We start from the raw sequence: 27906 nt of genomic DNA on the forward strand, positions 1-27906 counted from the left end.
ATCACTCACGCACGCGCCAATTTGTGACGACAAGTGAGCCGAACAGCTGGAACGCCGGCGAAAGATGACGACGGGATACAGACAGAAAGCTGCTACCTTGTTGAGAATTTGAGAGCGCAAAGCTAGCGCAGCGGTTGTTAGTCGCCGCTAAACATGGGCACGCGCGGCGGCCGTCGCGTCGGTGTCGTCAGTGGCCCGCCCGTGTGTCGCTGCTGTGCACCGCATGTTCAAGTGAGATCTGAATTGACTGTATATTACTGCTCGTAGGAATTATTAGTAATTCAGATGACGGAGACGATGAGCCAGCAAATGAGCGGCAGCAGCGGAGCTCGTGGTGGCGCATGCATCCATGTGGGAGCGGGAGCGCTAGCTACCGTCTGAGCACGCGAGTGCCGGCGGGTGCGGACAGCGCGGCGGCGGACAAGAGGTTGTCGGAGGCGGTGGCGGGGGCCGGGGCCGGGGGCAGGGCATGCGCGCGCGGGACAGCGACGGGCGGCGCTAAAGAAATGCACGCGCGGCCGCGGTTGTTGTCGTGGACAGGGTATGTAGGGCGCCCCGCGCCCGGGCGTCAGTACGGGCAGGCAGAGGCAGGGGTCAATGCGTGCGTTGTGCGTGCATCATAGGGTGGACGGTGGGTTCCGTTCTGCTCGGTTTGGTGCCTCTGAAGTCTGAGCTTTGGTGCAGTCCGGTTGGGCTAGTTATGGAAAGTAGCATTTTAGGTTTATATAGACGGCATGCTCTTTTCCATAGCGAGCCTAACCTGACCTAACCGCACATCAAGCTCGCTCAAAGATAACCTCTTAGGTTTGAGCTACGATGGTCTGCCTGCCTACTGTCTTCACTCTTCTACAGCCGAATCCCAAGTAATTTGACGTCTGTATTCCAAAATTGTTTTTGTTGTAACGAATCACACATAGCACATAGCCCTCGAACCATTTCAGATTCTCAATTTCTCAAGCCAGTTTGGTTGTGGTGGTTTTTCCATGGCCATTTTGCAGTCATAGTCAAACTTGAAGTGATTGCCTAGCTCGGACATGGACTGACACGTGAGACTCATATCCACATGTAAAAATTCAGTTAAAAATCACCACCACGTGGGATAAAAACCAGTTTGGTAACATCCTTGATTTTTATGTAGTACAAATATATATATATATATATATATATATATATATATATATATATATATATATATATATATATATATATATATATATATATTTCAAAAAATTGCTTAAATATGTGCTTGTAGGTCATAGTCAAACTAACTCTTACTTTTCCTTCTTACCTTGATTGCAAACTCTCAACCCAAGTCTTTCTTTCTAAATATATTTCAAAACTTGTTTTGTCAAGCCAAAACTTGAGGGTCTTTTGTTTGAGCAACATTCATTTTAAACAATGTTTATTTTCAACCAATAATATTTTTTACAACTATTTTCAATCCAGGTTATTTTGATCTTTTCAAGTTCCTTTGGTATAGAACAATTTACCTTTCCAAACGTTTTGAAAATATTTTAATCTTATTTATATACTCTAATGCTGTGTGGCGGTGTAATTAGTTAAAAAATGAATGTCCATGATAGCAGAGATATCCTGAGACTAATATAGAGGGGGCAAAAAAGTCAGAATTTCGGTTTTAAAATTCTAGTCCATTTTAAGTTTAGGGCATGTTTGGTTTCTACAGGATCTCCTAAAATTTCTGTCACATCGAATGTTTGGACACATGCATAGAGTATTAAATATAGACTAATTACGAAACTAATTACACAACTTGCGACTAATTTACGAGACGAATATTTTAAGCCTAATTAGTCCATGATTTGACAACGTGGTGCTACAATAAACATGTGCTAATGACGGATTAATTAGGCTTAAAAAATTCATCTCGCAAATTAACCTCCATCTATATAATTGGTTTTATAGTTAATCTATATTTAATGCTCCTTATTAGTATCTAAGCATTCGATGTGACATGAATTTTATAAGCGACTAAAGAACCAAACACCCTCTTAGTCTTGAGTTGAAGATAAAACTAGTTTAGCTTTACTACTCATCGGATACCAATGTGTCCCCATCACTAGCGAAGCTTTGGTATTCGTGAATATCTGGTAGGCGTGTGTTATAGATTAGTATATATTCGATCTAGCGTGTATTCTAGTAGGTGTGTTTGTGCATGTGTCATATGTTTGGGCGTAGGTTCAAATACTGCAACCTGTATAACTAGACCAGAGGAATTAAGGCCTTGTTTAGTTTTAGGGTGTAAAGTTTTGGAGTGTCACGTCGGATGTTATATGGGGGTATTATATGAGGTGTTCGGATACTAATAAAAAAATAAATTATAGAATCCGTTAGTAAATCGCGAGACAAATTTATTAAGCCTAATTAATCTATTATTAGCGCGTGTGTTACTGTAGCACTTTTATTGTTAAATTATAGACTAGTTAGGCTTAAAAGATTCGTCTCGTAAAGTAGTCATAATCTGTGTAATTATTTATTTTTTAGTCCATATTTAATATCTTATGCATAACATTCGATGGAATGATGTGTAAATTTTTGGGTGACGAACTAAACAATTCATAAAAAAAAAGAAAGCTCCCACAAACACTAGGCCCGACAGGTCCATCCATCTGACTTACTAATTCGTTCCAGCCCACTTAAAAGCCCGTAACCGCGCGCCAACGAAACAAAACGACGTAGCCAGAGAGCCCATCATCTCCCCCAAAACCCTAGAGCGTCAGTTTCCGAGCTCCCCCAGCGCATTCGGCCGGTGCGTGCGGCTTCCCACACCCCCGCCCGCCCGCCATGGCCGACGTCGACATGGCTGAGCTCCCACAGACCCCGCGCTCCACTGCCGGCGACGACGACCTCTCCTTTCTGGGCGGAGAGAGCGACCTCGCCGCGACAATCCTCGCGCGCCTCGGCGGCTCGCCGCGGGAGGACTTCCAGCACCTCTGCGCCACCGCCGCCGCCATGGCGCAGGCCGTTAGCGACCAGGGAATACCCGCCACCCCCGTAGCCTACTTCGCCGCGTCCGCCGCGGCGCTCGCCCCGCTCGCTCGCGCGGGGGCCGCCGGCGCCGACCGCCACGTCGCCGGGGCGCTCCTAGCCTTCCTCTCCGCGGCGCTGCCTGCCCTCCCGGCTGCCGTGGTGCGCGCCCGTGGCCGTGAGGTCGCCGACGACGTGATGCGCGTGCTCGATTTCCCTTCCACGCCCGATTCAGGCGTCAGGGCGGGGCTTAGGTGCCTCGCGCATTTGATATCTGCGGGGGACAGGGCGAACTGGGAGGCGGTAGAGCCTTTATACACTGTGATTCTGTGCCTCAGTACCGATCACCGGCCAAAGGTATGGACAAAGCTGACACTCTCCAGCTGCTGCTTTCATTCAAATTTCGTTCCCGTTCAAACTAACTAATGATACTCCTCGCTGAGTGTGCCAATGTATGGAACTTGATTGTATTACCATTTCTCATTTAGCCAGATTAGAGACTCAAATCAGCCAGCCAATTACTACTTCTGTAAAGTATCATTCAGTATCAGTGAGAAGTTTGAAATCATACGTCATGACTTCTGTAAAAGTTGAGTCATGCCCAAAATGTGTAGTCCATTAACATTAAGCCAGTAATTCATGCTTTACTTTGGTGGGCTGTAGGTGCGGAAACAATCTCATTCATGCTTGCGGGATGTTCTCCTGAGTTTTCAAAGGCAACCAATTTTGGTTCCAGCAAGTGAAGCAATAACAAGATCTTTTGAGCGGTTTCTGCTGCTTGCTGGAGGATCTAGTTCTGTAAATACAGGTGCAGCAGAGGCAGGCCCCAAGGGGGCTAAGGAGGTCCTGTATATTTTGAATGCTTTGATATGCTGCCTTCCACTTATGGCGTCGAAGCCTTCCAATACCATCTTGAAATATTTTAAACCACTGTTAGATTTGCATCAACCAATTTTGACAAGGAGTCTGTTGGACATTCTGCATGCTGTTGCTGAAAGTCCAACACTACAGCTAAAATCTGATGTGTTATTGGACCTTCTGTGCTCGTTGGGGCTGTCAGTGTCTTCAGAAAGGAAATCAGGAGATGAAATGGCTTCGATTGCACGACTTTTACATGTTGGTACTAAAAAAATTTACAAGCAAAACAGGGACATTTGTGTTGTAAAGCTTCCATTGATATTTACTTCACTTGGAGGTTGGTTCTTCTCATAAACTTAGCATTTCTTAATTGGTCGATGATGCTTACATAGATTGTCATGTTCATTACCTAACTTTTTTTTGTTAATTGCTTGTCAGATATATTATCAAGTGAATTTGAAGAGGCGAGATTTTCTTCTGTGGAGGCTTTTAAAGGTTTAATAGATCACTGCATCGATGAAACCTTAGTGTCACAGGGAATTGCTCAGATGAAGGCCAGACATCAATGGTTGAAATCAGATCCCACAATCATAGAGAAGATATGTGCTATCCTAGAAGGCTTGCTAGATTTCCGCTACAGTGACGTCTGGGACAGATCATTTCATGTAATTTCAGTGGCATTTGACAAGTTAGGTATGTGTTTCAGTACCTTAGCATATCCTCCCACATCCATACTATTTTGTTAATGCATTTCATTCTGCATCATGTCATTGATTCTGTTATGATGGTGATAATAGATCATCGTTTTCGTTATCTATAGCTTAGCTGTGTTCGAGATTTGGAGTTCCTAGTCTTATCTGGTCACAACTCACAAAGGCACCATGTTTTTATTCTTGGGCTCCGATATTTGTAAAATTAAACTAACTTGCTATGTCCATTTTTTTGGATGAAAATTTGATTATTTTATTTCTTTTACTTCTGCTAGTTAGATACTTGTTATTAATAGGGGCCATGAGTTCCTGAGCTGAGATCTATGACATTTATATAAAAACAGGAGAGTTTTCAGCTGACCTATTGCCCGAAGCAGTCAGGAACTTGGCAGACATGCAAAACTTGTCAGATGACGACTTTTCCTTCCGGAAGCAGGTACCTTTTTCCCGTAACTACACAGACAGTTAAATCCTCCTTGCTTAGTTACCTTACCAACTATAAGAATATATACTTCCTCCAGTAACAAATAAGTGTAGTCAACCAAACTTTGAGTAGATTACTTTTAATGTATTTACTTGGACTTTTTGAAAATGACACGAGTAGGTTTGTCTTGGAAAATAGTTTGACAAAGTATAATTTTCCTGTGTTCTATAAATATGTTACAAAAATTTATAACTCAAAGTTGTGTTTTGGAAATCACCCCCACTGTCCAAATTTTGACTTATTGTGACTGGAGGGAGTATGTTTGCTGGTAAAGGATATGGGTTTTGTCAAAATGTTGCTTAGGGGAATCAATGAATCATGGCTGTTGTGCACTAGTGCTATCTTGTTCTGGTTAAAATATATTCCTAAGGGAACGGATGGCAGATAATGCTGTGCAGTGTGCACTTTCATGGCCTTCATACTGCAATAATTTATTTGGTCTTTGATTAGTTAATCTCTAATTTCCATTCTGCAGCTTGATGCATGTCTTGGTTCAGCGATTGCAGCAATGGGGCCAAAGAATGTTCTTGAAATTCTCCAGATTCTGTCAATATGTGATGAAAATGCATGGATTCTCCCTATTCTGGAGAAGCACATTATTGGTGCCAGTTTACAATTTTTCTTAAGAGATATTCTGGGTATGGTTAGAGCCATTGAGAAAAACATTCCTAAGGTATTTGGTATTCATTGAAAATTCTCTGCTTTACAAGAATAATAACTTGATTTTGGACTGAGCTCTTACTGTATGCACTCTCACTATGTTTTGGATATGTCAATTGAGCAGCTTTTGAAGAATGACAAACTTTTCTCTGCCAAGAGAGCTGGAGGTTATGTGTATTCTCTGTGGTCTTTGTTACCATCTTGTTGCAACTACTCATGTGACACGTCAAGCAATTTTAGAGCTTTACAAGATGTCTTATGTGACACTCTCCAAAACCAACCTGACTTGTGTGGCATTGTTTGCTCCAGTATTCAGGTGTTTCTCATGGTCTCATTTCTGTTACACTAATTGTTTGCCCTTCTGAATGTCTTCTATATTTATCTTGTGTTCTTTGTAGGTTTTAATCAAACAAAACAAAGAAGCTCTGTCAGTTTCTAGGGAAGAAGACATTCTCGCTGAGGATGAAATAAGCAAATCTGTAAGAAGAGCAAAGGAACATTATACTCAAAATCTGGCAGATGAAAACTTGAAAGCGATACGTGCTTTCTCTTCGAAGCTTCTGCAAGTACTTTGTTCTATATTCTTGATGTCTTCGAATGATGCTATTGGATTATTGCAGGTACATTATCTAATTTCTTCTTTGAAAATATTTTCTGATCATATTGCTGTGGTTGAGTCATCGAGACTCGAGCGATACATTTTCCTAGCTAAAGACACTTTAAGCTTCTATATTTTTCGGGGAACTATTTGTTTTGGCTTCTTGAGTTGGTATGTTAAAGAGCATATTTTCTTTGGTAGGGATGTTGATTATAGCCCATCACAATTCCATCATATCCTCATTCCTCAATGACGTCACTTGAAATTCGACAGTGAAACTCTAATTTCTGTGGGCTGATTGTTGAAACTATTCCTTTTGGAACCAAATTGTCATCTATACAATAAAGGAAGTCTCATATTTTATGGATTGAAATTATAGTTCTCATTGTGTGAGTCTATTAATTGATTTGTTTGATGATTGCAATTCAGTTTTGTTACTTGATTTGCATATTTTTCCCTCTTGATTGAACCTGTAGCCTGCTATAAGTGAGATAGCTTCCATATCAGACAAAAACGTTGTTGGGAAATTCTTCCTTGATGCAATAAGAGAGTTGTTGGATGCTACAAAGGCTGTTAATACAGAGCCTGTGGATGATAGTTCAATGGAAATTGAAGCTGATTCCAACAAAAATAGCATGAAGAGGTTTGTATGAGTTTATGCCCTTGGAATTTCTTAGTTATTTGTAGATTTCAATCGAACTCTGATGTTGATCATAAGCCTTGATTTGGATTCCAGGGCTCTACTTTTGGATTTTGCAGCTTCATTGATGCCTGGTTTAGCTGCAAAGTCTATCAATGTGCTGTTCAGTTATGTGAAACCTGCAATTAAGGTACATATATGGTTTAATGCAAGTTAAGATTGTCTTTTTCATGTAACCACGAATCTAAGTTCAGTCTACCATATTCTGTTTCCAGGACAGTGACTCTTTGATTCAAAAGAGAGCGTACAAGGTCCTGTCAATGCTGCTCAAGGTCTGTTAATGTTTTTCAGTTTGTTCTTCATATAAATTTTTGCACATAATAAAAGTTATGTTTCATTTATTTAATCAACGTCAATCGTTTCAGGATGCTGAATTTGTTGAAAAGAATTTGGACGTCTTGTTGGAATTGATGATTTCATCGTTGCCATGTCAATTTCCCTCGAAACGCTACAGACTCGAATGCTTATATCACCTTATTGTTTACATTTTGAAGGTTGGTAAAAAGAGGTGGCCATATCATGTTGTTGACAAATGTGTATTTGTACCTGGGAGAGCAGTAACAAGAACTCTACACTTGTCTCTGTCTGCAGGATTCATCTACGGTTAGAAAGAGAGAAGTTATTAGTTCATTCATCACTGAAATACTTCTTGCATTGAAGGAGGTAATCTAAAGTTTGCATTTGGTTTTGGATGATTTCTCAGTTATTAGTTTATAACCAGGAATGCCTTTCTGAACCAGGATGCTGGCAGCCTGGCAGCATGATGTCTTCGTTGTGCAATATTTGTGTTCAAATGTTTCTTCACCTTAGTGTTAGGCTTAGTCCTGCCTTTTATGTTTAGAACAATAGAGTCGGGAAGATTTTAATGGATGATGTTTCAGAAATTCGAACCTAAACTTAATACTTGCGTTATTAGTTTGCTCCTCACCTTTTTGGACATCTATCAGTATAATTTATAAAATATTTACAAATGTACTAGCAAAGCTTCGCATTGGTCGTTCAAAAAACTATTCTGACAGGGAAAACAGCTTTGCTAGTACATTTGTGGCATACCAAATAAACTCATGTGATTAACAGTGACCGGCTGATTTTTATTGACAGGCCAACAAGAAAACCAGAAACAGAGCTTATGATTTGCTTATTGAAATTGCCCATGCATGTGAAAATGCTGGAAATGACGAGAGGAAGGAGGGCTTGCACCAGTTCTTTGGCATGGTACTTGTATACCTTCTGTCATTACCATTCTGACATGTTTTGTGTTTGCTCATAGCGATTAATTGTTTGGCAACTGAATATGAGATCTCTGTTCTAGGCTGTATTCCTACACATAAGCCACACACTCATCGTATGGTTTAACTTTTTCTGATTTTATGTTTAGGTTGCTGGTGGTCTGGTGGCTGGTCAAACGGCACATGCAATTAGTGCCGTTGTAACTGGGTTGGCTCGGTTGACTTATGAATTCTCAGAGCTTATTGGAGTCGCTTACAAGCTCCTTCCTCAGACTTTCTTGCTTATGCAAAGGAACAACCGGGAAATAGTCAAAGTAAAGTGCACAACAGAATTCTAGCTTATACCTTTACCCTTTCGTCCATCTTATAATTTTTTGTCGGCTCTTTTATACTTGCATCGGCATTGTGGTCAGGCGAACTTAGGTTTTGTCAAAGCTTTAGTGGCTAAATCTAAAGCCGACATGCTGCATGAACACTTGAATGGAGTTGTTGAAGGCCTATTGAGCTCGCAAAGTGATACAAAGAATTCCTTTAAAGCTAAGGTATCTGTTGTTTTTTTTATATCACAATATTTTTTTTGTGGTGAAATAACCATCGTTAAATTACTGGCACTTTATTAGTTCAAAGAAATGTGTGGATGTGATAATATTTGTTTTGTTGCTACTGGCTTGATCTATATTAGGATGGATATAAAAATCTTGAGTATGCATTGTTATCCTTTTCTTGGACCTTGCTATTTACTCCACATTCTATTGTTAGGTCAAGTCACTCATAGAAATTCTTGTGAAGAAATGTGGTTTAGATGCTGTGAAAGCTGTGATGCCTGAAGAGCATATGAAATTGCTCACGAATATTAGGAAGGTAACATCCATTGTTTTATGCTTGTCTTTACAAAGAGGGGGGGGGGGGGGGGGGGGGGGGCATATTTTTCTCCAATCTTATCCTTTATGAGTGCATGTGATGTTTGCCAGATTAATGAGCGAAAAATGCGGAAGGCAAAATCTTCTGAGGATGGGGATGCCATGTCTATGGCCTCAGGAGCTACAAGGTATCCTTTATTCAGTTGATAGAAGTGTATGGTCATGTCGTTGATGATACACATCTGAAAAAACAGAATCCATTGATAGCCTTCTAGGTTTGGGGAAATTAATGTTGGTCCTGATTTCTAACTGTCTGTCCATGTTTCCTACAGGCAAAGTAGATGGAATCACACACAAATGTTTTCAGATTTTGGAAGTGATGATGAGTCAGATGGTCCTTTCTCTACCCAACACACTGTTACTTCTCGATCTCGTACTGAATCAAAAGCTTCAACTCGGTACGTGAGGTGATATTGGCATACAGTGAGGTTCTGGTTAGCAACTGAAGTAATATTGTTTTGTTTATCCTGTCTAGGCTGAGTCGGAGGCGCCAAGGAGATAAGAACCTATTGGAGAAGTTCATTGACCATTCAACTGGCGATCCCCTAGATTTACTTGACCAGAAAACGGTGCGGTTGGCTCTCAAATCAGCAGCAGGGAAAAAGAGGTCTGCACCCGATGACGACGACGATGAGTTTGAGGTGGACCCTGAAGGCCGTATAATCGTGCGAGAAGAGCGGGAGAAGCGGAAAAAGAAGCATGTCTCTCGTGACGACGACGATGCTGATGGAAAGAGCTCTGTCAGAAGCCAGTCCGTTAAGAAGAGGAAGACGTCGAGCTCTGGTTGGGCCTACACTGGCCATGAGTACACTAGCAAGAGGGCCAGTGGTGATCTGAAGAAGAAAGACAAGATGGAACCTTATGCATACTGGCCGATGGATCGTAAGCTTCTCAACCGCAGGTCGGACCGCAAGGCGTCTGCGCGGAAGGGCATGTCCAGTGTCATGAAGATGACCAAGAGGCTTCAAGGGAAGAGTGCAAGTGCCGTGCTTTCTGCTAAACGGTCGGGAAAAACGAAGCACAAAAAGAACAAATAAGTGGGGTAGCGGTGAGTGGTGACGAAGATTTGGAGGAGCCGACCAGACGTGTTGGGGTGGAAAATTTGGTCTGTACGGTGCCAGGATGCTGAACTCAGAAGCACTTGTGGTTCTCGTGCCGTGTTTTCGTCTTCTCGGATTAGTCTTGTATTAGAAGCTCGACACTTGGGGTTTGTATTAGATTGGATCGTTCTGCTTGTTTGATGGCTAGTAAATCTTAGTTTTTTTGTTGTGCACTTGTGCTGTCCACCAAAAATGCTTTGAGAAAACAAAAAATTGATCTGATTAAAAACAGAAAATGTTCTAAGCACAAAAAAGAGTTCCGACCAAAGGTCAAAAATCTGATAAAGGAAAATGTTTGGATGAAAAACAGATCATTTTGAGCACCATAAGTATGTCCCGAGCACGAAGTAGTCCTCATAAAGACGAAAATCATTCTGAGCACTAAATGTTCCATGAGATTTTAATCGTCGGAGCCTAGCCATATTACTGATTGTGTGAATCAAAAAAATATAAGAAAAAGATTTAAATTATTTCCATAAAAACCTAAGTAAGACGTCGTGTCAGGAATCAGGATAACCCTGTATTTTTTTATTCGATTTACATTTACTTCTCCAAACTATCTTTTAATTTGATTTACTCACCAACTTTTTTTTTTTTTGAGAATTACACAACATAACGCACAAACTCTGTCCTATGAGTATTTTTGAAGACTGAGCCAACAAATCTTTGAGATCGGTGAAGTCTCCATACCCACTCCACTCCTATGAACACATACACACAAACCCTAAATCTTTTTCTTATATTTTACACAATCAGTAATATGGCTAGGCTCCGACGATTAAAATCTCATGGAATATTTAGTGTTCCGAATGATTTTCGTCTTTATGAGGACTACTTCGTGCTCGGGACATACTTATGGTGCTCAAAATGATCTGTTTTTCATCCAAACATTTTCCTTTATCAGATTTTTGACCTTTGGTCGGTTGACAAAGTCCTCGCTGTCGACGAAAACGTCGCCTATCACTAAAAGCACAAAGCTATTAAATTCTGGAATATTCGCTCCCACGGGGAGTCGAACCCAAGACCTTAGGTGCTACTAAGGTCCTTGTAACCACTAGGGATGCATGCCCTTTCGCTACTCAGGTGCTACTAAAGTTCTTGTAACCACTAGGGCTGCATGCCCTTTCGCTACTCACCAACTATTTTGGTAGGATTTTCCCCTCCATATATAAGTCCAGTTCTATATGTTATACATTTTGTGAGATGATAGTAGACATGACAACTTAGTGAAAAGATTCATTATTAAATTTTATCAATATTTCGATATAGGTTAGGATGTCTAATAATAAATTAACCCTAGAGATATAGAATTATAGGAAAAATAATGATGAAAAATAAGTGATGCAGTTTTAAACATGAGTTATGACTAGTAAACATACTTTCTGCATTGCAACGGATATTCAAGTTGTTGTCAGGTTATCTGGACGACTTGTGGTCTGGAGATTTATTTAGTGATCACCTCACTCGTTTCAATTTGTCTGAAAATCTAATCTAACTTGTATGATAAGGGAGTTTTAGATATTGATCATTGAGCATGTCATATGTTCCAATTCGTTTTAGCATTAGACTCTGAACCGTGTTAGGACAGTTAACTACTCTCTCTGTCCTCGAATAAATCAATTCATAGAGTTATCCTAAGTCAAACTTTTTAAGTTTGACAAAATTTATATGAAAGAGCACCAAGATTATGACACCAAATTAATATCATTAGATACACTATGAAATATATTTTCATATATTGTCCATTTGGTGTCATAATATTTTTTATAATTTTTCTATAAATTTGATAAAACTTAAAAAATTATGACTTAAGACAATTCTAGAAATTGATTTATAGGGACAGAGGAAGTAGTAGGAGCATCTGGGGCATATCTACATGGAAACTTGTGAGGGTAGGTGTACCCATGACAAAACGAAAAAAACTGTGATTATGAATAAACTTTCACTATATACGCACCCCTACAGTAAAACTCTGCACCCATGTGACCCTGCCCCTCCTGAAATTGCTCTGGTTCCATCCTTGGCAAGGCTAAAAGAGAGGCGACAAACCATGAAAATACTTTGTATTCCAATTTATTTTAGAATTGGGCTCCGCACCATGCTTGGACACGGTACTGTAACTTGTACAAGCATGGAAAAGCGTCCGTTAAATCCCCATTGGACGGTTCTGAGTGACGAAGGACGAAAAAATGTTTACGGTCTTTAATATATGTACTAAAACTCCATGAAACTTTAACTTAAAACTCAAGTTGTAGGCTTGGAGAAAGAAACAAGTAAAATCTTATTAAGTGGTAATTGTACCAAGTAAAATAGTTGGAAGAATAAATCGAACCAAAGATACTTTGGAGCTTTATCCAAGCACATGAAAAAATTATGGAGTGATCTGAACTTTTTTCAAAGGACAGAAAAAGGAAAGCAAACAAAATAAGAAAATAATATTAGGTATAGATTTGACCCCAAAGAAAACAACGAAATGCATCAGCACGGCTTCTAGTGCTTATAGGTTAATTGTGTACATGTGAATATTTGCATTGTGTTTCGAAATTCCCTGCCAAAGTGGGTCCTAGTCAAATTATGATAGCTTTACCTAACAATATGTCTTAATCTCAGGACAGAACGCGCAATCTCCTCAAACTCCAGGATTTTCCATTGTTTGGCGTTGTTGCCGTGTCAGCCAATTTCACTGCCAAATTTCAGATCAGTGACAATTCGTTCAAGTTCAATACTGCCAAGAAGCCAGTTCGGCTAAAAAGGCTAAAAGACAGTGACCAGCTTAATGAATGGTGTGTGGAAACATTTTGGTCGGGACTCTGGAGATGGAAGAACTTTGCCTTAGATCGTCCCCGAGCGCAAAGATAGACCATTGCGTAGACAAAGCATAGAACTACAATCTTCCCTACTTTTGTAATTATTGTCTTAAATTTTGTAATAGAAATTATCATTTTTGTATAAATTGATTGTGTGCATAATATGTGACAGTCTTATGCAGAGCCCCTTTACAAGATAACAACAGGGGTAATTAGTTCATCAAGTTGCAAACTTGGCATCAACAATAGCAGCCTCAATCATATACAGGATGTATGTCAATAGCCAAACGGAAAAGTCATAGATTATATCACTTTCTATAATCGATTCAATATCTCACAAATTATAAGTCCATGGTGCATATAATTCGTTATCATACACAGTTTGAGGTGAATACAACACTATTTGTCACCCAAACTAATCATCTATCACAAGTGCCCCTTAATACTGAATCTGCAGTGATCAGAACTAACAAAACTCACCAAACCAGGACAAATTCCCTTCTCTTCACCCTCCTCTCTTCTGTCCAAGTTGTTTTGTATGTGTGTTCTGTTCTATCCTCTCTTCCACATGTTAGAGTGCGCAACAGTCTCGGTCTAACTCGCAATACCCGAGGCCAGCATGCCAACAAATCTAGGTTCGCCGAAGCCCAAAACTAACTAAGGTCTTAGGCCTAACTCAATCTGAAAAATTATGTTTATGGATGAGATCTGCCCCACAGTATGTTGTTGCATTGTAACCCAAACAATATTGATATTTTCTCCACACGATATCCGTGAACTATAGTGCCCTTGCAAAGTGCCACGCTACAAGATTAATCTTAGCAGATAAGAACAATAAAAGATTCATCTACATGTTTCCAGTTTCCATCCACTCTCTTCTTTCCGACAATCACGTCCTTTTCCTAGCGAGCTTCCTTGAAACTTGAAAGGATCCCACTTTCCACAAGCTTGCTGCAGCTGTTAGTTAGAACAAAGGACGCAACAATTAGAAGTCATCGTGACCTTCCAGTTTGCTGTCACCTCCATGAAAACCATCAATTGTACCTCCATTTGCTTAATTGCTCGGCATGCATCTTGATGAAAATGAATAATTCAAACCCTAGTGCTAATACCTTGGCTCTTCCTGGCTTGCATTTGTCATTACATAAGAGCTCCACCAGCTATGACAGTGATGCCAGTGGTGATGCCTACTTGAGCCAAGTACACCAAACCGATTCAAAGATTCGTAACAGTGATGCAACCAACAAGCAAATCGTACCAGCAAGCTACTGCTAGTTAATGCTGGTATGCTGTCAATTTTGGGTACCACAAACTTAAAATTGACTCTTTCTTGCTGATCCAGTTGGACCTGATCAAATGCAAGGTTGGGTCGGGTTTGGATCAGACCGAGAAAAAAATGTCACGTCAAAATCTTTGACTCAAGCCTGGCCCAACACATTGTCAGGTTGAATCAGGCTATTTATTGGATTTTTTGGGGGTTGGGTTGAGTCGTAGGCCGAAAATCATGACTCTAAATTCTCAAAAAGAAAATCATGACTCTAAAACTTATCTGAATAATGGAGTGAATAATATCCATACATTTTTGAAGAGATATATTATTAAGATGTTTTGGGATACAAAACTGCAAATGTAATGATGCGTGTAACAGGGTTAAAATCTTAGTGCATTAAGAGTGAGTACGTGTAACAGGGTCACTCTCGCAGCATCCGCTTCACCATCTGCAGCGTTGGCGCGAACCTGGTGGTGTTGAGCCGGATGTTCTGCTCCCGCCAGTAGAACTTCGCGTTGCTGCCGTTCCGGTAGAACACATCGGGGTCGGCGATCACCGGGTGGTCCTTGCCGTACTTGTCGTACAACGTGCTCTCCTCGGCGGCGATGATGTAGGCGACGTGGCGGAGCCCCATGTGTGCCGCCGGGGCGCCAAAGAACCCTTCCCCGTAGGGCTCCATCTTCCCCCACGGGATCACCTGCACCACCACGGCGCCCGCGCGCAGGAACACCATGTTGGTCAGCCCGGCGCCGTGTGCGCCAACGAGCACGTCGCACGCGTCCACCTCGCGCGCCACCGCGCCCACGTCCGCCCAGGACGCCGCCTCATTCATGCACGCCACCTCGAAGCCGGCGCGCTCGATCGCATCCATGATCGCGCCCTCGTTCACGAACCGCCGCGTGCGTCCCCGGAGGATGAGCATGAGCCGCGGCTTCGTTCCAGACTTGCACGGTAGCGTGGCGGCGGGTGGCGGTGGCGGTGGCGGCAGGGAGTAGCCGGCCCGGACGAACTCGCGGAACGCGAGCATGTCGTAGCCGTTCGGGGCGCGCGCCGGGTCGATGTCGAAGTCGCGGTGGCCGCGGAGGCCGACGACGAGGTGACGGTAGCACCGCACGACGTCGCCGTCCGCGTCGAGGTCGACCACGTCGTACCGCGAGAGCGCGCGGAGGACGCGGTCGTACTTGCCGATGAACCATGCTTGGCCACCGGCGCCGGTGGCGAGGAGCTCGACGTCGCCTCCGAAGGACCGCGCCGTCGTGAAGAGCGGCACCAGCACGTCGCTGAAGGCGTGCCAGTAGTTGGACGTGAGTCCGCCGAGCGCGAACACCACGGCCGGCACGGCCCGGCGGACCGTGCAGTGGGGCGCCTCGTGGAGGCTGGACGCGTCCAGGGAACGGACGATCACCTCGCGGACGCCGACGATCTTGCGGGACTGCGACCGGATGCTCCAGGTTGCCGCTGCGGCGGTGGCCAGCTGCTGCGGCGGCGGGATGAAGTAGACCACCGACTTGTTGACGCCACTCGCCGTGCGCGCGTCGCCCCACATCTCGCACCCATCGTAGCGCCGGTCGGAGAGGTCGCAGATCGGCTCCAGTGGAGGATGCACTTGCGCAACAGAGGTGGCCGTCGCCGTCGCCGGTGCAATTTCTTCACCTGCAAACGTAGAAAAAAGAAAGCAGAGAAATTTAGCTGTAATGCCTAGGAATCTGAACTTGCTGGTGAGACGCGCATATGAAGAATGAACCAATGAATTTTTTCGGAGAACTCGTGGCATCTTTTTTTCTGGGCCTGCTCTGTGAATACCGGAGGTTCTGCTGTTCTATCGGCTGCAAAATGTTGGGCAAATTTTGCCAATTGCCAGCGATCGATCTTTAGATGGTGAATTGGGAAGAAACCAATACCGAGACTTGTGCGCGGTGTCATGCATGATGAACTCGACTGGACTGCAAGGTAGCTCACCTAGCGGTGGCCGTGCATGATCACTCGTCTCCTCCCCCGGCGCCGGCAAACCTGCGCCGCCGTCTCCCGACGAGCCCCGCAAGAGAGCTAGCTTCGACGACAACGCAAAACAAGTCCGTGACCGTGAGTGAGAACTGAGAACGAAACCGTAGGCTGGGCACGTAATATTCGTATAAGATCGGCTCACCGTTTGTGCCCCGGACTGCGAACTGCGTCCGCACGGAGAGAAAGGTCACCGCCGCGACGAAGAGGCCGGCGAACAGCGCGATGGCGAGTTTGCTCTCCGCGAGCGCCGGCCATAACTTGTTCATGGTCTTCTTCATTTGGACTGGAACCGGAACCGGAACCGGCAGTTGGCAAGAGCAGTAGTAGTCCAGCCAGGACACTCCCGTTTCTCCTCCTTAAAAAGCCGCTTTTGTCAGGGAATCCTGCGTTCCATGACTCTCACACCCCCCATGGAATTCTGCATTTCAGGTCTTCGCTTCACATTACAGGATGTGGAAGCCATTTTACATATCTCAGAGGCAATACGGCATGGTTCTGTGTTGCAGTACACGTTCAGTCGTTTGGGCGGCTCCACTCACTGCCGGTTTAGTTTCCAAAATTTTGCAAATTTTTTCAAGATTTCCCGTCATATCGAATCTTTGATACATGCATGAAGCATTAAATATAAATAAAAAATAAAACTAATTACACAGTTTAGACGAAATTCACAAAAAAATTCGCCAACTAAGCAGGTCCTCGTACGCTTTTAGTAGGTTGCTTGCTCGGGTTGCTATTGGGGGGCAGAGCAGAGGGGGGAGTGACTGTGCATTGCCTGTGGAGTTCGAGTATGGCTGTTGGATCTGGCAGGGTAGAAACTATACTTTCAGTTCGGGGGGGGGGGGGGGGGGGGGGGGGGGGGGTGTAAAGGATAGGTACCGGACATGCAAATTCATCCTTTTCTTCTTTTTGTGCATTCACAACGTAGACATAGACCACTTTGTCAGCCTATATCAACAACAGTGGTTGCATTTTTTTTTTTTTTTGAGGAAAAACAGTGGTTGCACCTGAATGACGCACGGTTGCCCGTTAGAGTCAGGTAGAAAAAACATCTTTGCCTCAAGCGTCACGGCCCGGACGGGGTCACGACATTAAAACAAGCTGCAAGGCAACGACGAGACATCTTCGCCTGTTCGCAAGTAGTCCTACTCGAACACTCGACGATGTGGCGGGATGTGCACACAGTGACGCTAAGTGTGCACGCCGCTCCCCAAAACCTCCTTAGGATACTACAGTTCTACCACAAGACAGTTTATCTTTCGCTGAAGCCTCGACATGACATGATTCGACAGTCGACAGAGGGTAAGACATTAAAACCAGCTATGCGTTGTCATTTGAAGCTGGTGAGGTAACTGTGCAGAGAAACTAATCCTGAACATTAGGCAGTTTTAAGGGGGAGTGCACACTCCCCACGATCGAAGGAAAATGCAAACATTCGCTCCCACTGTTTTAGTATAATTACAAGGGGTGTCAACTGGACATTCCCCACTTCTGTTCTGCAGCTTCCTCCTCCCTGCAGATCGTTAGATGTTTCAGAGTTTCTCTCCTAGTCCTGCCCATGTGAAACCAGGGCAGAAGTTATGCTCAAATTACAGCAAAATTAACTACAATCAGCTCACTTATCTAAAAAACAATGGATAAATCATGATTGGATACATTGCAATGCATTATTAATTTTGTTTACACATAATGGGAATAAATCACAATCTTTTTTGCGAAACAATATGGCACTGGACGCTGTATCTTTTAATAGGAAACACAAAACCAAATGCATCCTGATCCCTTATTTGTGAAATAAGATACCATTTGATACCGCACCTTTTAAGAAAGAAAAAAAAGTAATGCAATGAAACATAGAAGAGAGCAAGGTTCTGTTGAAGCCCAATTTCCTTTCTAAAGGACTACTTCTCATACCCAGATTTTCTCTCTTAGGCCTTGTTTGGATGCACGTGTATCCACCTCAATCCACATGTGGAGTGGAATGAAATGAAATTTAGTTCAATTCCACTCCAATCCACTTCAACACACGTGGATTGAGATGAATACATGCGCATCCAAATAAGGCCTTAATCTGACTGTCCATCTCGATGCCACACCCGATTCCCTCGCCCTCCCGAGGCCATCACAACCACTGCCTTGACAAGCAGGGCTCCGCTGCTCTGCCCTCCTCCATCTCAGGCGGTTTCATGCTGTCAAATCCACTATCAGCTAACCCATCTTCAACGAGAACACCCGTCAATTGCCCCTAGACCCCAACATGCTGCGGCGGACAGCACCCACATTGCCATGACACCACCAACTTTGCCAAGCCAGCCTCCCTCTCAGGTGACCTCCAAACATGCCTGAATCAGGTACGTCCTCACCCCCAGTGCTAAATTCCCAAACCAAAACTAAACCCAAATAAATACACGACCCTGGGATTTGCAGGATCCAAGTCACCTTAGATCTCACCAAATCTGAAACAATGAACTGCAGTCCAAACAGCATTGCAAGTAGTATTTGTCTGACAAAAAATACCTACCTTAAAAGTTAGGCAATGATGGCATAATGTGAATATGAACTTCTTAGTCCCATCCAACAGGGAAAATATGAGTCAGGACTAAGGAGGTACCTGATGAAATTAAATATTGCATTGAAAATAACATTGGAATCATTGGCTACTACAGAAGGAAGATCAAATAAAACTAGGTTACTGGGAAGAGTCTTACCCAGATTTTCTTTTCATCTAACGTTTTGTGCTATTGAAGGCAGGGCTGGCCTTTTCTCTACCAGTTCATAGTGGAGAACAAAGTTGTCCTGCAGTAAACACAGGATAATGTAACTTTCAAGTGTACAAGAGATGCCACATATTTTTTCCAGTATATAGATCAACAGGACCAAACCTTACGGACTGAATCCCAGATCTCTGGGTCAAAGCAAAGGTAAGATCCACGTTCATAGAGGTGAGTTTTGACTAGAGGTTCCACATTTGCAGTTCTTGTGAACCATAAGCGCACTTCTTTATGGTAAAACCATCCCCGATTATACCTGAGAAGACAAAATCAAATACACTATAGGGTTTATTAAGGTTAATATACATAAAGAAAAAATAAAAACCAGTTTAATCTATGTTTGGTTTAGCTATGCTGCACTAGGTTGTCAAGTGTGGTACATGTGAAAAGGTAGCTTTTGACAAATATAGTTAGATACTATTGCTGTCATTCAATAGTAGACAGAATGAAAGAGAATTCATGGCAATATCTTGAAAAATGGCTAAGCCTAGAAGAAGACTCCAGGGACACGCAGCAACGCGACACAAACACTCATCAAAGTTAGCTAACTACCAACAAACAAATATTGTAATGGACTGAAACTTCATTAACTAAAATGAGAAGTAAAGAGTAAATTTGAAAACACTTGTGGTCCGGTAGTCTAGCTGCTTAGAGCAGCTGTTCAAGGCTTTACTGACCCAAACAACAATCCATGCATAGGTTCTTAGTGTGTACAAGTAACATAATCTTTCACAAAAAAAAAAAAAACAGAAAAAGTGCCGAATTATATAACACAAAAGCTCGGCTGGTTCAACATTCGCTGAATTAGGTTCATATATGCAGGTTACATTTGCTTCTAATAAGTGGAAACTGGCATCATTAACCCATCGTTAGGCTGGCAGCTGGTTTATGAACAAGTTTTACAGCATTAACAAGGATATTAATCTTTGCCATGGATATTGCTGATATGTGATCGTAACACTTAATACAGTACTACAAAAAAGTCTAGAAACATTAAAAAGCAAGGAGCATGAAAACTCAGATAAATAGCACGAAGATATGCTAAAGAAATGGCCTCAATGTACTCACAGTTCATTGGCAGCATACAGCTGAGCTTCATCCCTTGGCATGCTGCAAGAAGAAAAATATAATCAGATTAAACTATGGTGAGTAAATGACAAGCCTAATGAAGTAAAATATTATGGTAGAACTGTGGAAGTACCTATAGAAGATGTAAAATAGTATTAGTATGTGAAACTTCTGAAAAAGTAAGGGCTGCAACAAGACAGAATTTGTTAAAATGTAATATGAACCAGACACATCAAGATAAAATTCTGGTGGTTATATCAGATAACGTGGTTTTAAAAATCTCATTATCGAAAGTAGCCTACAGTTACGGGGTGCTTACCTGTAGTGGTGGAGTTTGCTCAGAGAAGTAACAAGCTGGAATTCGAAAATCAGTGTCTCCTTTTGCTGGGTCATTCGACCAGGGTGAGCCAAATGTCTTGTATAGATTATCTGGTGAGTTCAAGTTCAAACCCAATGTTGTCAAATCTATTCCTAAAGCAAGAGATGCTAAATCAGCATCATTCATCCTTATAACACCCAGCAATCCTAATAAGCCATATGGATCAGGTGGTGTTGGTCCCGCCTGAATCTTTTGAATCTGATCCCGATATGAATGTGCAGCTGAAGACATCTGCTCAAACCTGAAATGATTTTGAGGCTGCGGCTGCTGGTATTGCGGCAGAAATTGATCATATGATCCCAAACCAGAAGTTTGACTGGGTGGTCTCAGTAAAATATTGTGGGATCCGGCATTCTGGACCTGATAGAACATAATTGAGATTACTACCATCGTTCAATCAAAGGGGCAATATAAACATCAAAGTGATACATCCCTCTGGAAAGATTAATTGGATGGTTGTTTTGGGAAAATCATGGGGTACTTACTGAATTGACACCTTGCTGGTGTTGTTGACGATTAGGTAGGTAGCTACTTCCTAAGTTAAAGCCTGACCTTGCCATCTGTGTATGTGTGCATATTATGTAAAAAAAAAAAAGACAAGGACTCAAGGGGATGATTATTTAAACTACAGAAAATTAACTCACAGGATACTGCTGCGATTGCATTACAGGTACATTCTCGTGGAGTTGTTTCTTATGATGCAACTCCATAGCATTATAATCCGAAGGGTTACCTGATAACACAAGAGATTATTAAATTTTCCAAGTTGTTAAAATAGAGTTAACAAGAATAAATGCATTAACTAGTGAAATGTCCATAAAGAGAATGTCAAGCATCAATAAAACATAAGATTCTATTTTTTTGTGTGGGTTTATGAAGGAGTGATACTCCAATCCAATGAGGATGTTAGGTTTCATGCACCAACCAAATGAACCCAAAAGCTTAAGCGATTGGGAAGAGGTGGGCAATCCACTAATACTTCACAAAACTCCCACTACTCACATGCAGCCAGAACAAGGCGCAAACGTGGAAATAAAGAAGGGAGCGGAGGACTTAAAAGATGCCTCTATCAGGACTCGGACTCGGACTCGAACTCGAGACCTCTGGCTTTGATACCATGTTAGGTTTCATGCACCAACCAAATGAACCCAAAAGCTTAAGCGATTGGGAAGAGGTGGGCAATCCACTAATACTTCACAACAGAGAAAAGAATCAGTTCAAAAGGCAGGTAAAAAGATAACAATGATTCAAGATTTGTAACACAACTAAGGAAAAAATTGACTCAAAAAGGATGTAATAATTGGCTCAAAAGTATGACCTTATTGCAAAACTTTGTTTCCTATTGCAAACTTTGTTTCATTTTGGTGCATCACAAAAGACGCAAGAAACGAAAAGGGATGTGAAGCTTCATAGTGCTCAGGGTACGCATGTCCAGCCAAAAGGGTCGCAACATCGTACCTCAGTAGCAATTGCATCTCATAATTAGGAGGTTCTTTTGATCTATTTTGGTTGAAATGGTCAGATCTCATGAGAAATCCTAAGGGCTTGAACATCTCTGGATGGTTCAGGTGCTACCTCATAAAGGCCAATTTACCTTCCATGTCTTATATGGATTGTAGTAGTGTACTTGTGTTGTTTCCATATACAAGCACAACATCACAAGATCATACAACAAATTCTCTGTACGAATTGTTGAAAGATGATTCCACAACATCAAAAGGGGAAAAACTCAAGAGCTGTGTGCTCACTTTTGGTTTTGGTTACTAGAATGCTGACAGAAGGATTACAGACTGGTTGCCATGTTCGCACAAGCATGCAAGTTATAATTGGACCTTTTTTTTATGTTACGAATCTCACCTATTACAAAAAAAAAAACTATTAACCAAGATATTTCATTAAGAAGAAGTCTCAACCACAGGGTCAAGAAAAGGCCACAAACCGTGGTTATTAAATAGCACAGAGAGTGGCCCTTTTTTGTGAGAAAAGAGTCGAACTCCCGACCTGTAGGTCACACAACAGCTCCCGAACCACTGCGCTACGCGCACATTTTCCGAATCTCCCCTTATCGACCATCAAATAATGGTCCATGATAATTCTAGTTGGCCAGCAGTTTGATGAATAATCCCAATATTGGCCCTTCATTCCTACAAAAAAGGGGAAAAACCACCGATATGCTGGTACAGGGCCAGGTCTTCTATTGATTCCTTTTTTGTTATTATAGGCTCGGTGACGGGTTTCTTCATTATTGTTGTCGGGCTTTTTTGTTACTTTGAAGACCACTTTTGTTGTCGGTCACCAAAGAGCTAGAAGATGGATAACACATCCAAAAGACAAGATTTTTACGTAGATAGATTCTTCTCTCTATCACCTCTTGCCATCTTTGGCCTAGTCATAGTCACATAAAACAAGGTCAAAGGCATCGACCCTCGACCCGGGAATGTCGCCCAACCCGGGTATGCGGGATCATTTTCGACCATTGCGTCAAAACCTCTCCCAAATAGCGTACCACAATCATCGACTCCATTCCTCAACCCCATTGACACAGGAACTTTGTGGCTATGGGCCAGTCTAAAAGTGTGTCTATGGGCCAAGTCTAAAAGTGTATCCACCGCGTTGGATATCAATAACAACCACAAATATAGCCAAGGCTTAGGATGATTAGACAATCCATCTATAGCTCCATCGTGTCCTATGGGTATGATCACCCACAAACTTGTGTTGGCCTTCTGGATCTTTGTTGCCAATATCCAATGTAGTAAGGCAGACCACTTTATAAGAGTGGCAAGATGAGTTCGCCGTTAAGAACTGTTCACATCATGTTATACCTTTGGCAGGTTTGCAAATGCTCATCTGGATACTAGTCGTGTATTTCTACTTGACGCAGGGATTGTCAAAGATGGGACAGTATATGCTACTCCCTCCATTCCAAATTATAAGACATTTTGGCTTTTTTAGATACATTAGTTTAACTATGTATCTAGACATAGTGTATATCTAAGTGCATAGCAAAAGTTATATATCTAGAAAAGCTAAAACATCTTATAATTTGGAATGGAGAGAGTACAAGAGAATCTAACGATAGGGCCTTACTGTTGCCAAGGAAAAAGCCAATTGCAACAAGACAGACAAAAAGATTTCACATTAAACCTATGAAAGCGTAATAACCTCTGATTAACTTGAGGAAAAGATAAATAGTAAATTGAAAGATTGAGCTCACAACCCAAGCCAGGGTCATACTGTTGAAAACTAAACAGTTCAAATGCTAAGCTCAAGTACTCAACAAATACAGAGTAACAAGGGCCAGTTTATAACAACAAACTGTAGAAGATACACAACTGATATTGGAAGGTCAAGGTCAGTAACACAATTCATTTCAAAAATATATATATACACAATCAAACAGATCGGCACCACAGATGGCAAAATGAGGAAATCCCACTAAATCGACAATTTATAGTAACAAATTTGACTAGAACAACCTTTATATCCAGGCAAAGCTGGGAAGTCTTCATTTTGAATGCTGAATTCCTGGTTTTGTTGCACAATGGTGTTAACACCAACTCCTTGCTTGAGCAGTGACCCTGCAATTTAAAGAAATTAGCAAAATCAATGTCCAAATAATAATTAAGAAATATATTAGTTTCCAGCACTCTTACCATATTGTCCTTGCGGACCACCAGCAGAACTAGGCCGGCCAGACAATTGGGGAAAATCATTTATGTCAAATGAAGCAGTGTCACTGGCATCATGCAACATCCCCATAGAACTAAGAGAATTATTTCCTGCTTGAATTTGGTTCTGCGATAATGAACCTCCAGATGTTGGATATGAACTTCCAAGCATATTTATCAACTGAGGAGATGCTGGTTTCAGAGATTAAAAAAGGCTGGATGAGACATGAACTCTGATAAACAGAAAGTAATAAACAGCACACTTCTTAACCATTAAAATTTTTGGAGACTTGTTTCACAATTATACAAATAAAAAACGTACAAGCTTATATCAGGATCAGGTACTATTATGCTATATACATCTGGGATCATGAGTTGCTTTCCTGTCTCACTCACAATTACACAAACTCGCTTGCAATTTACTCTCTAGCACTACCTATTCCCACAAAGCAAAAAATAGCAATACATACATGCTGATTCAACAGGCTACAAAGATAATACATTATATGGGGGCAGTGGGCTGCTTGTTTCTCATTGCCAAATTTTAATGCCAAGAAAAAGTTGAAAGGTGGGTGCTCAACTTGAACCTTGGAGCAAGAAATGAAGCAAGTGGACAACCAACATAACATGTTAAAGAGTTGAGGCTACAACTGACCAGAAACAAGCCAGCCAACCATGACACATGGAGTCCAGTTAAATCTATTAAATTAAAAAATATAACATTTCACTTGTTTATGGGTACACGTAATCAATTACCTTGTTGATGAAGCAAGCCATTCATCATTCGACTAGATCCTTGCACATTCAGACTACCACTCCCAGCATTGCCACTCAGATTCATCCGTGATGCAATACTTGGGACGGACAAACCACCAGTGCTTATATTTCTTCCAATATTGCTTCCACTTACAATATTTCCTACAGAACTTGTGATCCGTGGACCCGAGTTTCCTAAAGATGGAGATACTGACATCCCAGGAACAGAATTGCGACTACCACCGGATAAACCTTGGATGTTACCACCAATATTCATGCTGCTACTAAATGCCGGACCTCCGCCAAAATTCATCCCTCTACCACTGACACCTGAATGTGCATGAGGAATCTGCAAAGGGACCAAACAATAAATCATCTTGTTCCACATGGATGCACAGACAGAGAAACAGACATTTGAACTATAAAAATTGGTCCTCGGATCCCATAAGACATTAAAGTGAACATGTATGCTTACCACCAAATAAGAAAATGAATTGCAATATATATGAATAAAGGTGAGCATTAGAACCTGAGACATGGCAACCGGAAGGTTGTTTGAAGGGAATCTCCCAGGAATGCTACCTCCAGGTTGTTGAACCCCAGAGGACAGAAGACCACTCATGGCAGCATTCCTTTGTGCAAGTGATCCAGGCATACTTGGAAGGTTGTAACTTCCATGAGTGTTATGCAAGCCTTTGAAAATATCAGGAAAAGAAACCTTACTTAATGCCTGTCATGTAGTATAAATGGACTAACCAAAGTTTTTTGTATTATATATATGCTCACCAGAATGATGGAAACCTGGAATTGATCCAGATTGACCCGAAAAGGATGCTGTAAATGGCCTTCCAGCTGAGTCTGGAAGATTTGATGCTGAACTATTAAGGTTTGACTGCCAAGGAAAGAAAAACTGAGTTAATAAAAAAATAAACATAATATTGAGTAAAGCCTGCAAACCATATTGAGATAAGTAGGCCCCTAAAGAAGTTTGAGTAGGAGATAGTCATCAAAGAGTTCAAGATGAAATACTCATTTGTTGTCCACAAAAAAAACATAAAAAAGGAGTGTAAACAAACAAGCAAATGACCTACCAGATCACAATGTAACAATACCTCTGCCCTGATTTACCTGCTGATAGTCTCAAAGTGCACAAATTTGACTATCACCTAATACAAGTACCGTATATCAAACATTAAAAATATCGCTGTCTCACAATGCACAATTTAACTATCACCTAATATAAGTACCGTATATCGAACATTAAAAATATTGTTGACACAATGAAGTACTTTTGATGATGATTCCATTCATATAACTCTTGCATGATATCTCTAAAAAGATTTGCCTGGTGATGATTGAAGTTATATAAAAGTTTGACTTTCATTCAAGAATATCATCCATTCTGGACCCAATGTAGTAAACAAATAGAAAGAACATGAATCCATAATGATAGCAAGAAAATCCAAAGGCAAGTATACTTGTGCAAGTACGTACATTCAGCAAGCCCGACATTTTGAAGACACCAAAAGAAACGAAGACTCAAGGGCAAATGAAGATTATCCGCAGAAAATGCATGACGCAGCGAACCCTTCCAACCTGAAACAGAAAGAGGATACATTTATAAGTAGTCAGTACAATAAGGGAATCCTTTGAACAAGGAAAATACCTTATATTAAAACAATGTGAACAACATATAACAAGTACAGCAATGAAACTGAAAGACAGACACCAAATTCAAGTTTGTCCCTAGATCAGTTGGTTTTTACATATCTGTCATTCAGTTGAAATGCCATGACAACAACAAAGCTGTTAAATCCCGGGCAAATGGGGAAGGCTGAGATGAAAACCATCGCAAACCATCAACAAAAAGGAAAGTCATAAAAAAAAATATAAAAGGATCACTTGAAACGACTGGAAAGAGTAAGCTATAAGAAAATCATTCGAAAACTAAATAACTACAATTATCACAATAACTGCAGAAATTTTGAACACTAAAAGATTGGTCAGGCCAACCTTCCAATATAAAGCAGACCATGTGCCAGCACAATATGAAAACATGCCGATTTTCCTAAACACCTCGAAACATGTAGAAGGGTTATTTGTGCCATAAACTACTGGGTTACTGGGTTAGACTAGTGCATTCCAGAATAACCTGATCAGCTCAAAACATGACAGCAGCAACATTGCATATGAGAGCTGACACTGAAACTGCTGAACCATAGAATATAATCCCACACACTCAATCCTTCTCCGCAGGTACGAGCACACAAATCTCCGCAACCTAACACACGCATACATCAAAGCAAGGAAGGAAAAGCAAAGAAGGAAAAATTCCGGCGAACATATAACACGATCCCACTCCACATCGGCAATCGCCGGATGGACGAACAGAAACACACGTAGAAACGGATCGAAGGACGCAAAAGGCCGGTAAGGGAGTCGGATGGGAGCGGAATCGCGGGGTCTGTGTCGGGGAATTAGGGCAAACCGGGGCACGGGGCATGCTTACCGAGGGGAGGCCGCGCCTGTCACGCGGGAGGCGGAGATGATCGGGTTCGGCGGCGGCGGCGGCGGCGGCGGACGCGCTCGGCGGATCCAGGGGGGATGTGGAGAGCGTCGCGACTCGCGAGAGGGCGAGACGCGCTGCGTCTGGCCGTCGGCGACGGCGAGAGGAATCGAAACTGACACGGAGAGACGACGGGGAGGGGAGCGGAGGGGAGGAGAAAGGCACTTGGGCTTGTTTGCTTTGAAGACTGGGAATCTTGCCTGGCCCAGGCACCTCACCCAGGCCGTCGATTTCCAGCGCCTGGGGCTGGATCGATCTGCCTGGGCGGGTGCCCCCAGGCCAGGTCAAAGAAGGGGCAGGAGGAGGTGGGTTTTGGTCCGTTACAGATGAAATGGATCTGGTTGGAGGATGGTCTACGCGGGCTGAGTGGGCC

General features: G+C 42.2%; 3 protein-coding genes and 1 non-coding gene across 10 annotated transcripts; 2 read left to right on the forward strand and 2 right to left on the reverse strand.

Annotated features, from left to right (window-relative positions):
* The first annotated feature begins 2714 nt into the window (after positions 1 to 2714).
* On the forward strand, positions 2715 to 10405 carry LOC136478207 (uncharacterized). Of its 2 annotated transcripts, none has more exons than XM_066476563.1 (19): positions 2715 to 3342; positions 3649 to 4180; positions 4282 to 4536; positions 4898 to 4989; positions 5513 to 5710; positions 5822 to 6013; positions 6096 to 6317; positions 6772 to 6938; positions 7032 to 7125; positions 7211 to 7267; positions 7361 to 7489; positions 7587 to 7658; positions 8097 to 8210; positions 8374 to 8538; positions 8638 to 8766; positions 8984 to 9085; positions 9196 to 9272; positions 9417 to 9542; positions 9620 to 10405. In XM_066476563.1, exons 1-19 carry the CDS (start codon positions 2803 to 2805, stop codon positions 10179 to 10181), a joined length of 3825 nt encoding a protein of 1274 aa, XP_066332660.1. In that variant the 5' UTR covers positions 2715 to 2802; the 3' UTR covers positions 10182 to 10405. The 2 variants fall into 2 exon arrangements, with proteins under 2 accessions (XP_066332660.1, XP_066332661.1); XM_066476564.1 differs by having other exon boundaries at positions 9014 to 9085.
* Positions 10406 to 14584: 4179 nt separating this feature from the next.
* LOC136475033 (beta-1,2-xylosyltransferase XYXT1-like) lies at positions 14585 to 16832 on the reverse strand. 4 transcript variants are annotated; one of them, XM_066472594.1, is made up of 4 exons: positions 16468 to 16520; positions 16281 to 16367; positions 16066 to 16147; positions 14585 to 15974 (listed from the first exon to the last, which is right to left on the reverse strand). In XM_066472594.1, the coding sequence occupies exon 4, from the start codon at positions 15865 to 15867 to the stop codon at positions 14743 to 14745; it is 1125 nt and encodes a 374-aa protein (XP_066328691.1). In that variant the 5' UTR covers positions 15868 to 15974; positions 16066 to 16147; positions 16281 to 16367; positions 16468 to 16520; the 3' UTR covers positions 14585 to 14742. The 4 variants fall into 4 exon arrangements, with proteins under 4 accessions (XP_066328691.1, XP_066328688.1, XP_066328690.1 ...); XM_066472591.1 differs by lacking the exon at positions 16066 to 16147 and having other exon boundaries at positions 16468 to 16832; XM_066472593.1 differs by lacking the exon at positions 16066 to 16147 and having other exon boundaries at positions 16223 to 16367; positions 16468 to 16529.
* Positions 16833 to 17625: 793 nt separating this feature from the next.
* On the reverse strand, positions 17626 to 27694 carry LOC136478208 (probable NOT transcription complex subunit VIP2). 3 transcript variants are annotated; one of them, XR_010764194.1, is made up of 16 exons: positions 27477 to 27694; positions 26462 to 26563; positions 25754 to 25859; positions 25497 to 25660; positions 24968 to 25316; positions 24197 to 24403; positions 24020 to 24121; positions 21185 to 21273; positions 21026 to 21100; positions 20481 to 20900; positions 20295 to 20347; positions 20162 to 20203; positions 19205 to 19349; positions 19031 to 19118; positions 18844 to 18933; positions 17626 to 17874 (listed from the first exon to the last, which is right to left on the reverse strand). XR_010764194.1 is itself a non-coding variant. In XM_066476565.1 (15 exons), the coding sequence occupies exons 2-14, from the start codon at positions 26477 to 26479 to the stop codon at positions 19044 to 19046; spliced, it is 1845 nt and encodes a 614-aa protein (XP_066332662.1). In that variant the 5' UTR covers positions 26480 to 26563; positions 27477 to 27694; the 3' UTR covers positions 17626 to 17874; positions 19031 to 19043. The 3 variants fall into 3 exon arrangements, 1 of the variants encoding a protein (XP_066332662.1); XR_010764195.1 differs by lacking the exon at positions 27477 to 27694 and having other exon boundaries at positions 26446 to 26563; XM_066476565.1 differs by lacking the exon at positions 18844 to 18933.
* LOC136478905 (small nucleolar RNA snoR35) lies at positions 25754 to 25831 on the forward strand. The gene has a single exon (XR_010764563.1). It is a non-coding gene; the product is annotated as a small nucleolar RNA snoR35 (small nucleolar RNA).
* Positions 27695 to 27906: the final 212 nt, after the last annotated feature.

Source organism: Miscanthus floridulus, chromosome 8 (assembly GCF_019320115.1).
Source record: "Miscanthus floridulus cultivar M001 chromosome 8, ASM1932011v1, whole genome shotgun sequence".
NCBI classification, from domain to species: Eukaryota; Viridiplantae; Streptophyta; class Magnoliopsida; order Poales; family Poaceae; genus Miscanthus; species Miscanthus floridulus.

Coding starts and splice junctions, on each gene's coding strand:
- LOC136475033 (XM_066472591.1), bottom strand. CDS start 16,603: ATGAAGAAGACCATGAACAAGTTATGGCCGGCGCTCGCGGAGAGCAAA. Junction 16,368..16,467: donor CGCAGTCCGGGGCACAAACG/GTGAGCCGATCT, acceptor CGTCGAAGCTAG/CTCTCTTGCGGGGCTCGTCG. Junction 15,975..16,280: donor TCATGCACGGCCACCGCTAG/GTGAGCTACCTT, acceptor CTACGTTTGCAG/GTGAAGAAATTGCACCGGCG.
- LOC136478208 (XM_066476565.1), bottom strand. Junction 21,274..24,019: donor AGCTTTGCCTGGATATAAAG/GTTGTTCTAGTC, acceptor TTGTGTTATCAG/GTAACCCTTCGGATTATAAT. Junction 20,348..20,480: donor AGCAAACTCCACCACTACAG/GTAAGCACCCCG, acceptor GTCTTGTTGCAG/CCCTTACTTTTTCAGAAGTT.
- LOC136478207 (XM_066476563.1), top strand. CDS start 2,803: ATGGCCGACGTCGACATGGCTGAGCTCCCACAGACCCCGCGCTCCACT. Junction 7,490..7,586: donor TTATTGTTTACATTTTGAAG/GTTGGTAAAAAG, acceptor CTCTGTCTGCAG/GATTCATCTACGGTTAGAAA. Junction 8,539..8,637: donor ACAACCGGGAAATAGTCAAA/GTAAAGTGCACA, acceptor CATTGTGGTCAG/GCGAACTTAGGTTTTGTCAA.